Below are 18,065 nucleotides of genomic sequence, written 5' to 3'. Positions count from 1 at the left end.
TATAATCATTTTCCAGTCAGTCCTCTAGTAAAGTTATTTGCTTCTCGCATGGAGAAGGTTTATGAGCATTAATCACCACACTTGCTCAATGCGGGTTGGCGATTTCAAACTTATAATGTGTCTATCCATTGTCAAAAGTATGAGAGTGTAAAAGCTTTTATGATTTTTACAAAACCTATGCCTAAAATTCAAAGAAAAAGTATGACGTAATATTGTTTATGTCGTAAATATATGAGAGACTGTCTAATAAAAATATTACATAAAATATATTAGGAAGACATTGCAATGCTTTTGCTTCTGTCCAATTTTTATGACAGACCTCCCTTCATCTTAGAAGTGGCCGTCTTTAAGTGTCCGCGTACGTGTCTCAACACCCTACACACCTGGGAATCGAACCCACAATACGCCACTAACGCCTTGACCCTCTACAAATACAGCCTCGACTACCACAGCTAAAAATCAACCGTATCTTTTACAGGATAGAGCTCAAAATCTAAAAACGATTCGATACGTTCCAATGGTCAGTGATGATTAGTGCGATATTCCAAAAAGGACACATCTCACAATCCCTTCAAGCAAAACTGAGCTTTAAGTCTCAGAGAATAGAACTGAAAATCACACTTTAAGAAGAAAAACAAAAAGTATTCTCTTGCAAATTGAAATAGGAGAAATTCGAAGGAAAAAATTCCGGGATTCGATGCCGGGAAGAGGTCGTAAAAAGCGTAGTACGCAACCGTGTCGCAGTAGTTACGGTTAATGTGTCCCGGACAAATTGAGTTGTGCCCTGCTAGGAAAATTAGCTGTCCCCCGGGATTCAACACTAGTTCCCGGAGTCCGGGATAAGTGACGAATATGACGTCACTATTTATGAGTCGCATTTTATTGTCTTCGATTGGGTATCACGTTGCTGTTTATTTTGTTTTTGGTAAGCAGAATGTGTAGATGAGTTTGTGGATTAATGTTGATAAAATGTGTATTAATTTGATGACCAACTGCCGTACTCCGAGTTATTTAATGATTATTTAAACTATTCCTTAGTAATGATTTTATTCCAAAAACTATTGATATGGACTGGATTAGGTAACCATACATAACTCTGAGCAGGGATGGCAGTTAGTCTTAACTTACCTACATTATGTATAAGTATTTACCTAATGTTCTAGGAAGATACTAATGCTGCTTTATACATATAATTTATTTGATAAAGTAACAAGAGATAAGAGTAACAAGATTTCTACAACTTCTATAGATAGCAAATATTCTCACAACCCCATTAAAATCTATAAACGCAGTAACCAAAGAATCAGCAACTATTATTAACACTCTAACCACTTAATTGAGACTTAAAATCCTCGCCTTTAAACTCCCAATCAATAAAACCGATAACCCTCAAACGACGACACCAAAAAAAGTATCACAAAAGAAAAAGATTAACCAAAATGTACCACTATATCAATAGACTGCTTGTTGTCACCATCACTGTCACTATTAAGGGTTAACACCTTCCCGATTAACCCCTGTACGGGGTATTTAATACCCCTTCTAAGAAGCCATGGGAACTTCTGTCGATTTTCTCCATGAATGGGTAAGAGTCTAAACATCGGTTCTTTGTTGTGGTTTAGTTACTATTAAGTTTATTATTTGGTGATAAAGTTTACGGTTAGTACTGAATGATGGTGGTTTTATTATTTTCTTGGTTATATTTATAATGGTGTTGTGATGGTGTTCCTGGATTGTGGTTCATTGATTTTATTTGTTGGATCGTTGTCGTTGTGGCTTTAAACGATATTTGATTATTCAGCAAATTGTGTACCTATAGAAGGTCGGAATTGTAAGTTAAAGTGCATAGGTTCACAAATGCTCCGGAGATGTCAACTACTTAACGGGTTTACCGGGGCTCCGTCTAGAAATGCAGGAGTAGGAACGCGGTGGTTTTTAGTTAGTAAGAGTCTGACATTCCCTCTCGCCTCGCGTAAGGCGGGAAGTCATTGGATTATTTTCCTCCTTAAAGAAATACCTACTAACGCCGTAGACTACGTTACAAAACATAATTCACCAAATTTTTATAACTGACAAAATAGTTATTACAATTTTATCAATACATAATCCTATGGCAGACCACTTAAGAACTCAAAGAAAAATCTCCACTCATCCAAGACCATAATACAAATACATAACAATATAAAATATGACATCTCAAGTCGTTGATATGAAGTGGCATTACCACCTTTTACCACTCCATATTAAATATAATACACAATATCATTTTTGATATTACATTCAACGTTTTAGGGTTATAAGTGGGTATTGAGTAATTTTGCTACCTTGGGAAGATAGGTGCAGAATTCAACCCTCTTTTAAAAGCTTAATCTTTTCTTTTGGATGACAAAAGTATTGTAGTGCAAACGTTTAAGGTGACTAAAATATAAAGATTTGTAAAGGGATGTTAAATTTTAACACCTTTTTTATTTTTATTGACAGTCTCGTAAGCATAAAGTACGGAATAGTGCACATGTTTAATCAAAGACGTGCATTGCTATAACCGTGCTTTTTTAAGAAATAGAAAAATCATCCAATGGCTTATTCCGCCTTGGGCGAGGCGAGAGGGGTTTAAGACTCTTACTGACTAAATACCACCCCGTTCCTACTCCTGCTTTTCGATCTGGAGCCCCGGTTACCCTCTAGGCAGTTCGCAGCTCCGGGTACCTATAATAGTGCTAGTAACAGTTTCTATTTAATTATTAACATTACTAATATCGATAGAAGGCAAGTCGAAAATAATAGGTTACTGGCCATAGTCATTCTACCCATTTTAAGTAAATAAATGACCGAAGACACTTTAATTTTTTATCAAGTGTAAACAATTTAGTATCTACTTAAAATACATTATCCGCCATGACATTTAAATCACCTAAATCCCCATCTTGCAAGTCATTTAACTCTATCACAGGACTTTTTGAAATTCCTTCGACTTTCTTCAGGAAACTTTTACAAAGAGATTCACACCCTCTGTTAAGGGTCGGCTAGCTTTCTTTAAAAGCATGGACATTTGAACCCTTGGAATTTAGTCAGGCGTTAGTCCCTTGGGCCTGAGAGACCCCCACGGTCAGTTGAAAGGTATTCAAATAAATTGACTGTAGATATTTGTATGAGTGACTGGATGTATTGGTGTCGCTAGTTACGGATGCAATGTGACTTGAGCTGTAGACGTGCAGTTTTGCGTTCGATTTCTGGGATTTTGTACTTTTTCTTAGTGGAGAGATGTTTCTTCTAGCGTGTGGACCTAGCTAAATAATCGATAAAATCTAGGTGAAACAAATGCTCTTAATTTTCTTAATTGACAACTATGAAGGTTCATAATGTCACCAAACGCAAAGGCAACCTCGAAAACTACCATAACCACGATATTTAACGATACAAAGTCATTACACCGCGTTTCATTACAGAAATGTTTACTTTCAAATGTATGGGTGCATATCAGTAGGTATATCGGCAGTAACTGCTAACGTAGCGCAGTAGTTGTGTTTAGTGCCAACTAAAGCTAAAGGATATCACGTTTGGCATAAAGACGGCTCATTTGATAGACAATATATTTGCATTTTCGCATTGCACGACTATTCTTTCTAAACATCTTTTTAAAGTCTGGCATTCTTTTGCCACTCTTCGTTTCACCTTCAATTTCATATTATTAGCCACATGGCTTGACCTTATGGACTTTTCAAAATTATTATAATACTCCTGCCAGAAGAGCCAGAAGAACAAAAATAAATAATTTCAAACCAAGGAAATAACCTTTCAAGTCAAAAACAAAATCACCGATAGTATCGTTCCACATCCCAAAGCACAAGTAAACAAAACGCTAACGCACGCGTTAACTCATGGTAAACGCACAAAGTATGTGGGAAAGGAAACAAGCAAAGATATGCAATGACGACACAATGACAAAGCGAGCAAGGAGACCCCTTAGCGAAGACTAAAAGACGCGAGCTGAATTAAAAGAAAAATAGCGAATAAAAAGACAGACGCTAATCAGACATCAGGCTTAGTCACATGGTTATTCCTGGCATTTGAAACATCCACTTGTTTTCTACTCCATTAATATTCTAATTAGTTTGTAGTAATCGCGGTTTAAAACGGCAATGCTAATACGACTTCACCGTAACTGACTTTCGTGAAAGGATCATCTTTGCTGCTATCTCTTTCTAACAACAGCGTTTTGAGTTGTGTGAACAGCTTAATCGATGCCATTGGTAATGAAGTAAACGGATTTTCTACTGATGGATATCTCAAGACTTGGGTAATTTGTGAAGTATCAATGAAAAAAGGCTTTCTTTTAATTGATAGTCGGACAGATCGACTGTCTGCCGCCACTGCATGATGTCCTCATTGGTCATTGGTTCCACAAAGGTCTTTGACAGTCGCGTCATTACGTGTAGTTTTAATAAGAGATGAAGTAGACAAAATATTAGGAAAGACAATTAAAGTATTAAAAGAAAGGTAGCTAATAATTTCATCCATACTCTTACAAAACAGGTCTAAGGACAAAATGAAATATGAAAGAAAATAATACAACTAAACACAAAGAAAGAGCAAAAAATACCAATTACAATCTAACAGATCTCACTTTTATATTCAAACTCACCCTAGCAGAGAAATCAAACAATGCAGACGAAATTAATAGAAGTCCACACGTAATGATACATCTTATTTATACGAACAAATACCAAGGGGGCGACAGTTGACACCATATTTGATATAGGAAATGAAAATGTCATCGGCTTATTACGCTAAGGATTATTGATATTGCACGGTTTATGAAAGCTGATATCGTAGATGATTATAATCTGACTATTAAAGAAGATATAGAAAATATAGATGCTGGCTTTGTTGTTGATGAAAGAATGGTTGAAGAATTTGGTGTAAATTTTGTTGGTGATTGTGATTTGAATATGGGAGAAGTATTCATGAATCTGGTGAATCAAAAGATTAGATAATTCATACAAAAATTAGACAAATCATTAAAATAATATTGGTCTCATGAGGATAACAAAAACTAATTCCATTATGGTACACCAAATTGACAAACTTGAAGCAAGGGAAAAATTAAACAATTACTAAGAATCGAAAATCTAATTAGTTAATTCCTTAGTATAATGACGTTAGCTGGTAACATTCTTTTGAACAAAGCCCCGTTTGATGATTTGTTGAAAATGCATTAGTTACCGGGGACACGATTGGTTTAGCAAATCGTTGAGCAATCAATAATCGTGTCGGCGAAGCTTTTAATTGGTAATTTATTGTGATGCTTTGCCAACATTTTGAAATGGCCATGTTTATCCTGGCTTCAATTTAAAGGTATGTGAGGCCAAATAGACTGTTTATAAGACCAATGTATGTGAGTCATTAGTTTTATAAGCAGCCGATTTGGGTTTGGTTCTACTTCTATGGTTAAATAGATTTCAAATTTGAGCTGAAGATCGAGCTCAGTGGCGTACTATTGGAAAGCCTATGTCCGGCAGTGGACGAGAACAGCTTGATGATAATGATGATAGATTTCAATCAATACAACAAACTTAAAATTTTAATGATTTTAGTCAACGTTTATCTACCTTAAGATCGTTCAATGATCCTTCATTCAATGTCTTATCTTGCAACAAACTCTTATTTTATTTTCAATACCCATCTTTGTGATTTTTTCGTAACCGATTTCATAAACAAATATCTTAAGATGATACAGATAGTTTTTCTCCCAACATTTTTTGCAATAAAGTGTCAAGAAATCGTGATCTATAATTTTGGGGGCGACCGTGTCAAAGGTAGGATCACGAGAAACGGTAAAAGGTGACTGGCAGTACACTGCTATACGTTTTGGTCATTTACATTGTTGTATCTACATTCATGGTCATGATAACAAATGACAGTCAAAATAAAAAAAGTGTTACGTTAAAAAATATCATGTCATACTTTCTTCTAACCGTTTAACTGCTAATGATTTATTTTTATAATAACTATCGTGAGACATACTTAATTAACTAAAAAGCGCGGTTTACTCACGTAAATTAATTGAGAAAAGCTCTACTAGTTTCGAGTCACAGAGGGACTCTTCATCATGAGCAGCGTAAATAGACTGGGCGATGTCCCCGCGTTTGCACACGCTGCAGCATGAAGACTCCCTTTGTGACTCGAAACTAGTAGAGCTTTTCTCCATGAGTTAGTTAATTTACTAATGGTTTGCTACCGAATCAATTCTAAGTTCACCTTGATTCAATTATTCTTAAGCGACATTCGCACTAAAGCTAACGCGATGCTTCTATTGTTGAATGTAGCATTTTCAACATTAGGCTTTGGTGTTAAACACTAATTTGCATTTTTTTCCTATTTGTAGTACCATTTTATAGTTATATTCATGAAATACTAATAATATTTATTAGCTTTCTTTTATTATAATTTACTGTGTAATAGTAGTATCTTAAAATAAGCAATTTACTTTAACTAAAGTATCAAGACTTATCACCCTATGAATTGGCTTCGGCAATAATGACAGTCGGCAGTTGGTCCCGGCACCGTTTGCTGAGGCACCCCCTGATGGGGTCACTGTGACTCGGCGGATTCACTGGGTGTCCGACAATCCACGACAGATCTCGCTTAAATGGGATAGCAAGAGGTTATTTGATGTAAAGTTGTATTTTATAAAGATTAGAAGACAACATTTCATAAAGATTTAAACTTGTGTTGAAAATGTTATTTAGTTTTTTGGGAAAATATGATCAACTCGGAAGATCTTTTTGTAAAATGGTAAAAAGTAAGACTACCTATTTGTACTAAGAATATTTAAATATTATTATTGAGTGTCTCTTGTGTTGCACCATAACTGCTTATGTACTGGTTAAAAAGGAATAAAACAATCTAATACATAGAAAATCTATTAGAAACATTAATAAATAGGTATTTACTCTTTTAATACTTTTGCAAATACAAAATTCACTTACTCCATCCACTGAAGTTAAACCAACCCCGCACAGTGTTGCATCGCACAACTATTTTCGGACAAAAATAAATAGACGCTGTCCCGTCCCACTGGGACGGGCGATTTGTACGCTGGCCAAATTGCCGCTCTTTAGGCGGACTTTAATAATCACGTCATATACAATTTTCGTTTGAAACGCTCTGCGAATACAAATTGGGCGCTGCGTTGATTCAATATGTCACTTGTTTATTAGTGAATTGACACTCGTAATTAATGATTGGTTTATGCAAAGCGGGATCTTTTGATTTGATTGTTTAAGTCAAATCGAGGGGTAATGAAGGAGTGACTATTGAAATACTAAAACATGTAAAGAAACTATGAAGATTGATGCATTTAACTGTAGTAAAATGTCAATGAACACAAGTTCAACAAAATTATCACAAGAAAAAATCTCTTTCGTCTATAAAAATGTAAAATTTAGATAAATCGCATCCCACTATGACAACGCAATGTTGACGCAGGGAAAATAAATGTACAATAGATGATATCGCAGGCCCACACACCCCAGTGGGCGACATCTCGCTTTTTACGGACAAAAAATGACCAATCTGCTAGGCGCGTCGATACGGGTATGACTAATGGTAGCTGCCCGCTTAGCAAATTGCCTGCCAAAATCGTAACGAAACTGGAAAATTGTTTCATTCATAAATGCAATAGTTGGGATTTGCGTGGATAGCTTTCTGATGAATAAAATAGTGAGGATTACTGGACCCCATATGATAGCGGTTTCAAAACGTCAGATGGACAAATGTTCGTGATAATCGCATATTTGATTGGATTTTTTGGGTTTTTCTTTAGAAAAACTGTGTCTGTAATGTGTTGTATTGATCGTATTGTAAGTAAATAAAACTAGCTAGCTGAATTAGCAATACAAAGAGAGGTCGGGGCCGCATTCGCAGCCAATTGAAAGGAGAAGGAAATAATAGTTATTTGCAATAATCGACTGAAGGGACGGCTGATTGCGCCCGGGGCACGGGCGAGGAAATTTTTCCCGTCTGCCAACTTACTGCGGAGTATTCGTTAGTGCTTCCTATAAATTTCACAATTTATTCGCTTTACTACTGTTTGGTATAGTTGAATAATTTCGATAAAGGAAGCAACAGTTTGAATTATAGAAAATTTGTATCTTACGTAATTTTCACAAGCATGAAACATTTTAAATGAAAGTCTTTCTTTAGAGAGATAAAGATTCTTTGTAAAATAATTAAGTTCGCACATTCCCGTATACTGTCGGCTATCTATAGTCACATCATATTATACTCTGCAGCGCTAGTAAGTAGCCGCAACTATTTAATCAAGGAAGCAGTCTCAAATACATGGTATCACACCAAATTATATTCACATTGATCACACTACACTTTCAGAAAAAAATATTCTCCTTTCATCAAAAGCCGGACCCTTACTAAATGCTACCAATTCAACCCTAAAAGAAAGAATTAAAACAACGGGGGTCAGTACAAAAGTACGTTGATGAGGTAAAGGGGGATATAATAGATCATTTTCGGGACACTTGTCCCGTAGTTAATCCCGACTGGTCCAGCTAGTGATCGATTGTATTCACCCTACTAGAGGAATGCCCATTAAAATTGGTATTTTATTTGGCTAGTATACGTTTAAGTAAGATGGTGGTAAGAAACTCTACATATAACATATGGTTTCGCATGTATTCTTTAGAAATGGGGTTCCAAAATCTTCGGTAAGTGATTTACTTGAAAATTAATAGTTAGGATGTTAAGATAGACTGTTGATAGTAATATTCTTGCTGAAACTTAAAGAAAGTTTTCTAAGAAAGCTAAACTTATATTAATTCTTATTGTTAGATTAATATCAAAATCCGTATTTTATATCAAATCATTTTTTGTTACTTTGTTAAGCAAATCGGCTTTCAAATCGGTTTTTGTAAATACATTAGACTTACATCAAAAAAATTTGTTCCTGTCAATAGTCAAAGTTTCACAAAATATTAACATTCTCTCACAAAAGCACTGAAATTGAATCAAAATTATATTGAGCAAAACGTCTTTCATATCGACAGTTCCATTATTCTGACAAATTATTTAAAAAAATGTGTCAATACATCATTCGATACGACTTACAACTCGCAATTTTGTTGAATTTAATATCGTATTTTTTATACTTTTTAACATTTACATCATAAAATTACAAAAAACACCTGCAATGAGAAGATTCGAGTCGAAACCGCAGACATAAATCGATCGTTGTTTTTGAAAAATCGATTTTTTTACTTTTATTCGATTCTCTAATGACGGATAATAGTTCGGTTGTTATATCGATACGTTTTTGGGGACGAACTCATTGGGGTTAATGTGTTTAATCGGTTCGACTGTGTAATTTCTCCACACTAAATCCTATTGTGTTTCCTGTTTAAATCGTACGTCATTAGATTACGTTTTTGATGATTTGAGATCTCAAGCCGATGTTGTTTTTTTCCTTGAATATTACATTTTATTCTTTGTTGAGTTAAAGTACTTTAAAATTAGAGGTCACTACTCTACCAAATTACCAACGATATTAAAACTGATAATATTAACCTATCCTAAGCAAGTCTTATAAGTACAAAGTAATCATAGTTAGCCAAGATTTTGATTCACAAAATTAAGGTTAATTTCACTTTTTTCAAATGCTTTTTCTTCTTTTTTTGCCTTGACACATTCACCACTGTGCATTGTTTGACACACTTATAAAAATGTGTTGCTAGATATATTTTAGAATCTTTGTATCGGAGTCTGTTTGTCGGTAGTAAAAACTCGAATGGATAGAGGGGCGTGTCGAATTGCAGTGAATCAGCACTTGGTAGCCGATTGAGGTTGACTACTGTGATACTGATACAGGCTGTTCTTAACACAAATATTAGAATTGTTGTTTGTGAAATTTTGTCCAGAGTTTTGAAATTTTGTCCCACTGTGTGATAGTTTTGTGTATGTTGTTTTTAAGTTGAATGTATTGGGAAATGTAAGGTCAATTTAAGTTGCTGTTTAAAAGTGAGTCCACTACTTGAGCGTATTTCATTGAAAGATAAATAATTTTAATCATGAAATCCGATGACTGAATTAATAAATATTGTGTTAGAAGTATTTTGGTTTACAAGTTTATTATGATTTTATTTCAGTGAATAGCATTGTGTAATAAAACATCAACCTATGTAAAATTAAAAAGAAAAAAGCGTCGACCTATAGTAGATCCATATATTCAAAGGGCCAACAGAATCACCAACTCTATTTGCTGATAAATAACATAACAATAAACCTTATCACATGTCGCTAAAGATTACAATCGTTTGACAAGAACTTTTTTAACCGCAAAAAAGCTATAGCTCATCTAAAATGAGGAGCCAGGAGATAATACTTCATAATATCAACCCGGATATTTGATATTGTTAAGTTTTTTGTCTGCCATCTTTTATTTTTCGAAGACATTGTTAATTTTGTGTTTGAAATGAGTCCACTCTATATTTTTAGTAGTAAATGTTATATCGTCTGTGAGCAGTTTAGAAGAAAAAAAACGGTTTCAAATTAAATTTAGAACGATTTAGGTGTTTAGGCTTTATGTTTGAGGTGATTGTGCGATGTTGTAATTATTTGTGTAGAAAAAAGTGATTGAATCTCCTTTAGTATCTAATAGGAAACTTCTGTAACTTTAGATAATTAAAATGTTGTCACAACCTATTAGATGGGACTTATAACACAAATGGTGAATAGTGGGTGTATATTGTACAGTGGCATTACGTGCCGTAATGTGCACTTCTGCCTACCCTTTCAGGGATAAAAGGCGTGACATTGCTGTAATTATAATGTTTTTTTTTTTTTTGTAATAATGATAAAATAAGTTTTACGATTTTTCACAAATTTTACCAAAGAAAAAATTTGTGAACCAAATTTTTTTCTCTTTTAAAACAACCGTTGTGTTATTTTTAAACCCTCCAATCGATATATAGGTAATCGATTTTAATGTGATTGCGGTCTCATCTCCAGAGCGAAACAACAAGATGTTTTTTATCCTTTTCTAATTGAAATGGTCTGTGGTTTGGGCACCGTTTTGTACGTTCAGCTGCTTCGGTGTAAAAATAAAGAAAAAAGTATTCTTTTACTGTATATAAGTGCTGGTTATTTTGTTACTGAGATCTGGTATTGTTTTTTGGTGCCTATTTTTGTAAAATAAAGTCAATTGGAGCAAAACTAGTATCTGTGTAGGTATATGCTAATATCTTTACTATATTATATTCATCACGCTCTATACCAAACTATAGATTTTTTAACTCTTATAATATCTTCTGTTTATTTCGTCGCGGGATCTAAGTCAGTTATTCATGTCCCTGGGACGCGCCGGACTTGTAGCGGTTGCGGCGGTTTTAGGAGGTTGGAGCGGGCTTGTCCCATAAAACATATCACAAGGTAACAGAATCGATAATGGATGGAATATTCAGATTCGTCATAAAAAAATGGCTGCAAAAAATGGTCTTTGACTAGGTACTCTCAAAAGACGAAAGTTGAAATACTCTATGCTATCCGGAGCTGCGGACAACGTAACAGGTTACCGGAGCTCCGGTTCGAAAAGCAGGAGTAGGAATGGAGTGGTTTTTAGTCTGTAAGAGTCTGACACTTCTTCTCGCCTCACCTAAGACGGGAGAAGACATTGAATAATTTTCCCCTCTCAAAAAAGGACTCTATGCTGTATTGAATATAGTATACTGCTCATTTTAAAATTCATTAAAAAAAAATTACAATTAATACTGAACTTCACACAACTAATCTTGATCCTTTATAGCTTTTTTGTTTATTTTAACCCGTTAAAAACATTTGCTTGGCATGTTACATTGTACATACGAGTGTTACAACAAAAACCCGTGTTACATGCATTTAGTAACGCTCTTTATTTTTCAATCAAAATATTTTTGACTACGGATGTGATTTTTTTAGTTTTTTCCCCTTCAACACTGTTTTTTTTTTCGGTATTCTTTAGAAATTTTGATGAAGTGTGAAAGGGTTCTTGTCTTGTGATTGAGTCAAAGGAGGCGTTTTTGTTTCGTAAGATGAAATGTAAGTAGAAAAAAGTAAAAATTCCTAAGATAAAGGAGCTTTTTAACCACTTTTGTGTTATACGTTTAGGTATTTTTCACGCCACCTGATTGAAGGTTTGAAATACTATTTGGATCTTCATTCCCGACGCAGATATGCGTTCCGTACATTTTTAGTGTAATATCTTAATTTAAACCTTTTACTTAATACTGGGTGCAACTACAAACTCCTGCTAAAACACAATAATACATATTTTGTCTTAATTATGTTTTTCGGCTTACCCAATAGCAGCGGGACAGTAGCCGCGTCGCGTGTCGCGGAATACTGCTCATAAATATTAGCCTCTAACATGACTTGAAACTAGTCGAGTTCCTAGTCAAATAGTTAGTAAGCCGAAAATCATAATGATTAATTTTGTATGTCTCATGAAAGTTATAATATTGTCTGACCCAGGAGGTGGGTTCTTAACCAGTTCCTAGTCAAATAGTTAGTAAGCCGAAAATCATAATGATTAATTTTGTATGTCTCACGAAAGTTATAATATTGTCTGACCCAAGAATCAGAACCCACCCAAAAGACAATCAAAATATGTTAACGCCGGCCATAAAAGTAAAAATTTTACAATTCACGGACACTTTCTCAGTTTTCTTACAAGAATTACTTTAAGGCATAATATTTGCTAGAATGTCTTAACAGCAACAAATATGACATTGTTTACCTAGATTTTTTGCATTACATCAACGAAAGTATGATCATTTCGGCCAGTCACTGTTCAAGGTTCAAGTAACCAACTTGTAAATCAAGTTTATGGTTACCCGGTTGATGTGGAACAACCACACTGATTATTATTAATGTAACCAGGTGCTCAATTATTATTGCTTTGTGCGTAATAAGCTGCAAAGTTGGTCCTTAGTTTTCTTTTTTTAGGTTTTTGTTGTAGATTTTTCTTATATTGATAACGGACGGAGTAAAAGAAAAATTTGTGCCACGATAATGGCAGAAAATTGTACGTATAATTGTTATAAGCGTAACGCAGAATGTACTAAAAAAAATTAAATGTATAATTGCCAATGAAATACATAGGTTTGTTACTTTATACGTACAAATATCTGCTTGTCTATCCTCCCTCAAATTCCTTATTAAATAAAATACCTAACAAGAAACTAACTAGCATTTCACCGTGAGAACTAGCTAAATTATATCTACATATTATACCAAATGTTCAACAAACAAATACCAATTAACTTGACTCAAAAAGTTGAGCATATATTCGTATTATTATTAATTCAAGTACCTCATTACTGCAATATATCATGTTTCTGGGAAAACGACAAATTACTAAGGTGATCTAGATGTTACGATACGCGGTAACATTGTCCATATTGTAGAGTTATGCGATAAACAGATCTCTCGCTGTTTAAAATTGTGTTTAGATGTGATTGTGATGTGATGTGATGTGATTGAGATTTCTTTTTCGTAATGTCTTTATTAGTTCTGTTTCTTATTTAGGTAGTTTTAAAAATAGGGATTTTTTGTAATTAGTTGTTTAGTTAGTAATGAAAATATTGGTTTCATTTATTTTTATAATAACTATCGTGAGACATTAAATTAACTAAAACCTCACGGTTTACTCACGTACATAAATGAAGAAAAGCTTTAGTTTCGAGTATTTAGGGATTTCATGAGCAACGTGCGCAGACGCGGCAATGTCGCGCAGCTTACTTTTTTAAATTAATTAGTTTAATTAACCAATATTTTTTTCAGGACTCTGTTTATTTTTCCTTTTTTATAATTCAATGTTTTTTTACAGATATTCCAATTAATTCAAAGTGTTTAACCGATTTTTTTATCTTTTTCCAATTACACTTTTTTTGTCCTAAGTTAGTTTATTCAAACCGTTAAAAAATAAGCCTTCTACAATGTTTCATGTAAGTTCGCAAGTAAATTACCAAATTCTTTATGTTGTTAGGCACAAGCGAGTATGGCGTACGTCACGACTTGATAAAATCTTAATTTGTTGCCTGTTCTGTCCGCGCCGGCTAATGTATGTACTGTTGTTCAACTTGACGAACGTTTTGAAGGCTATACACGATTTTGTCAAACTTTGAACTGTTGAAAAAAATGTATCAAATGAATTGGTGTTGAAAAAAGGAAAAAAAAGTCTTGTCGAAAAAAATTCAGAGAGACATTATTATCATCATAAGTACTGCGACTGCTAGTGGTTTACGCTCCGGCTCGAAAAGCAGGAGTAGGAACGGGGTGGTTTTTAGTCAGTAAGAGTCTAACACTCTCTCTCGCCTCGCCCGAGGCGGGAGAAGACGACGGATGATTATCCCGCCTCAAAAGAAAAATTATAAGTATGTACCTAATTATCTTCTTTTTATGAATTAAAAGTATCAAATCTTATTGGAAACACTACAATAGTTACATTTTGCAACAAGATTCTAATTGGTACGTAGCGTCAAATAAAAATAGCTTCATTGAAACTTTTATTTTCAATAAAGCCATTTTAAGAAGTTCATCACAATCTTGTCACGGCAATATACCGTGAAATCGTTAATAATTAACAAATTGCCATAATTTTATAGTTTCTTAACGAATTTAGTTCTGCGTCGTTATTTAGGAAATCTTACTGCAATATTTTAATTAATTAGGGTTCCGTAGCCAAATGGCAAAATACGGAACGGACGGACGGATGGACAGACATGACGTAATGAATTAATTGTTAAATTATATAAGGAGGTTTAGGTGGTTCAATTGACCTCTTTTGAGCTTATCGATTATGTGGAAATTTTCATCAGCTTTGGTGATCAATTTCGCAATTTCCCATTCGACATTGGTAAATTTTTATACGATTTGAAGTAAGATTAATTTTTTTAAACGTACTCGTATTTAAGGACCACATTTAAAACTCGCTGTTACAAAATCCGGTTTTCTCTACGCATCAAGGATAACCTTCCTTTTGAAGTACTCTAGGACAAAAATTGCCAAAATAATGGTGAAATTACTTCCTGTCCCGAATGACGTAAGAGGGCTCAAAATAATATAATCGTGCTAGAAACCAGTACATAACAATGCCGTGTAGATGTAATCAGGTAATGTTCGACGGACATTTCGCTGTCGCGTGGACATTTAAAACATTTTATTATCTTGTTTTATTTCATTACTTAACTCATTCCACGCTATAAAACTGACGAGATTAACTTTAAAATGCACACATCTGTCGTTCATATTTAAATTCATACAAGTAATGTACACTTAAACATTAAGACAACATATTGGAAAATCTATAAGCACAATTTAAGAAGCACATTAATTAAAGTAATAGCAAAATAATAATTAAGGCATTCAAATTGTTATTTTGATTTCAATAGCTCATTGATTTATTGTTAATGGACTTAAATATATTAATTCTCAATTATTCATAAGCAAATAAATTGTTAATCAATGAGATATCAAACATCGGATCGTAACAACTAACTAAAAAATAAAAAATATAAAGAAAAAAGAAACGTGCCCAGGTTCGAGATGCGATTGGTTGGATGCTTGTTGCTGCCGACAGATATCCGGGCTTGTCTGTACGAACCAGGAATGGGTGAAGGCCGGGTTTAGGCCAGGATTGAGGCCAGGCCCAGGCCCTGGCAGGCCCATCACGCCGGGTAACCCGCCAGGCCTCTGGTGGTGAAAACCAGCTGAAGCCACCGCGTAGTCCATAGCTACCGCTTGATATGGCAACATTGTCACTATACACTGTTACTAATCTAATACAAGTCCGATACAGTTCCACTGAAATGTTCCCGCGCTTTCTCACACTTCATTTTGATTCAAATAACAAATGATCAAAATTGTTCGCTCGCAGTTCTTTCTGGTCTCAAACAACTATCATCGTAACACACACTCGCGTCCACTAAACAATTGTTAATGTCTTAGTTTCTGGTAACATCCATGTCAAAGTCTGCGAAACATTGTTTACAGAGTCTCTGCGGCTGAATTATTCACGAATGATGTGCCCGTTATTTCAGTGAAGACGTTTCAGTTATCAAACAAACGTTCTATTTTCGGGCGATCATTTACGGGGCGAGCTATTCACAGGGGAAAAGTCACGCACAGCCACCCACTTAATAAATATTCTGGGCATATATCCGTTTTTACGTGGACGTGACTGACGGAGTACTGTCCGATTTTCACGTACGGAACGCGCGGCCGATTATCGAAAACAGTTGCACGCGACCCCCTCCTACGACCTCGAACGTGCAACTGAGACGAGACACGCGCGGTAAACGCGACTCTATCGCACTCGGGACACCAGCCGAGCCGGCGCCCATCGGGTCTCAGAGCGGGACGGAGCGATACGATGGACGGGTATAGCCATCGATCGGATGTCATCGCCGAGTTAAAAGCCTGCGTCGTTACACGGCTCGTAATAGGCGGTTACGTGATTGGGCGTGGCCTAAGCTATTAAGTTGAATTGTCGCGCGCTGATTGGTTGGAATTGCTAGTAGTAGTGAACGTGATATGTTCAGAAATACGTTTATAGCGGGTGTTCATAGAATATAATAAGTGTGTTGTCGGTTGGATGCCGGCCAGTTGCCGCTGTTGGGCCCTGTTGCGGTTTCGTTCCCGATTCGCGTAATGCTTTTTAATTATAATGTCTGGGACCGTTAATAGATGAACATAGCGTGTTTAGCAGTAGAATGAGACATGTGTTGAATACTGTAGGCGTGGCTACACGTGCGATTGATTACCGTCACTATTAGCCGGGGCTAGTACAACTTGTAATTGAAAGATTAAGCATGTCTAGACATGGTTGTAAATAGGATCACACTAATATAGAACGTAGGCTTTCAATCAGGTACTAATACGTAAAGAAACCGAGAAAATATTAGTCAACATCTTCGTAGAACCAAAGGACCAAAAGTGGTCCTTTGATCCAGAGATTTTCATTTGCCAAAAAAGCGAAAATCACAAACAGAACACTCTTAATAAACATAATACACAACTAATCAAAGATGAATACGTCATAATCAAACAATTTTCAACTCAAAGTCTTTCACATCTATAAACGGAGTTAGTATAGAATTAATCAATAACTGTTAGGGTTCAAGATCGTTCGCGCGCAGTTTGTATGCTGCCCACGAGCTCCACAGCTGAGTTTTGTTCGAAGCCACGTTTCAAAATGGGATGGTCACATACAAGCTTTTAGCGTCACTTTACTAACGTTTTTTAAGATAAAACTGAGGAAAATAGACTTTAGTGTGTTTCAATGGAAATAAAAGATTTGACTTTAAAAATCTTAAGAATACTGTGGCGATTTTAGCGATGAAGGAAAAGAAAGTGTATCGGTATAAAAATTCTAATGACATTAAAAAATACGCAACATATCTTAGTTAAATAATACTTAAGTAGGTACCGACCTAGCCAGTGGAAGATGAGGAGATAGAAGAAATAAAGACATACCAATAGGTACACACAACATAGAAAAAGGTTCAGAAAACATAATTCAATTTTAAAGAAACTCTTCTAAAAGACGGTATTGGATAATAGTTACATTTATATTCTATATTATTGTTAATTTTAAACTTGCTTCTTCTAGAAAACTAGTAAGTATTGATGAAGAAACCTAAGAACACTGCGTGTAAAAATTACCTTCTTCACCCGTATAACAACACATTACACATCGCATCTACAGCCAATAATTGCCCATTGCTGAGCAAGAGCTTCTTTTCGTACAAGGAAGGTATAACATGAGCAATCATTAAATTTTCTTTAACCTGAATATGGTGTAGACTTTACTATGCTTTTTCTAAACATTGTTAGTGAGACTTCATAAAAAATAAGATGCAATAAAAAATAAACTGTACCATGATCTACTTAGCGTTCTTATTAGCATAGAAAGGTTCCAAAACGTAAACAGAATCTCGGCACGTGTTATTTCATCACCGAAGCTACTCTTATTTTTATTCTTCACTCGTTTTGCGCACAAAAAAAGCATTAAAATGACA

At 35.0% G+C, this 18,065-nt stretch overlaps 1 protein-coding gene across 5 annotated transcripts in view; it reads right to left on the bottom strand.

Moving 5' to 3' along the window:
* Window positions 1-18,065, bottom strand: part of LOC118277959 (protein trachealess) — a 172,482-nt gene that overhangs the window by 38,063 nt on the left and 116,354 nt on the right. For 2 of the 5 annotated variants that reach the window (XM_050700312.1, XM_035597000.2), the window contains exon 1: window positions 15,581-16,324. The exons of the other annotated variants lie outside the window; for them this stretch is intronic. In XM_050700312.1, coding sequence (XP_050556269.1) covers window positions 15,581-15,801 — 221 coding nt within the window. In that variant the 5' untranslated portion in view covers window positions 15,802-16,324. Of the gene's footprint in view, window positions 1-15,580; window positions 16,325-18,065 lie in introns of those variants that run through there. 5 annotated transcript variants of the gene reach the window in all.

Source organism: Spodoptera frugiperda, chromosome 18 (genome assembly GCF_023101765.2).
Source record: "Spodoptera frugiperda isolate SF20-4 chromosome 18, AGI-APGP_CSIRO_Sfru_2.0, whole genome shotgun sequence".
Lineage (NCBI taxonomy): Eukaryota > Metazoa > Arthropoda > Insecta > Lepidoptera > Noctuidae > Spodoptera > Spodoptera frugiperda.
Note: the sequence above shows the minus strand (reverse complement) of the source record. Positions and strands in the feature narration are given on the sequence as shown.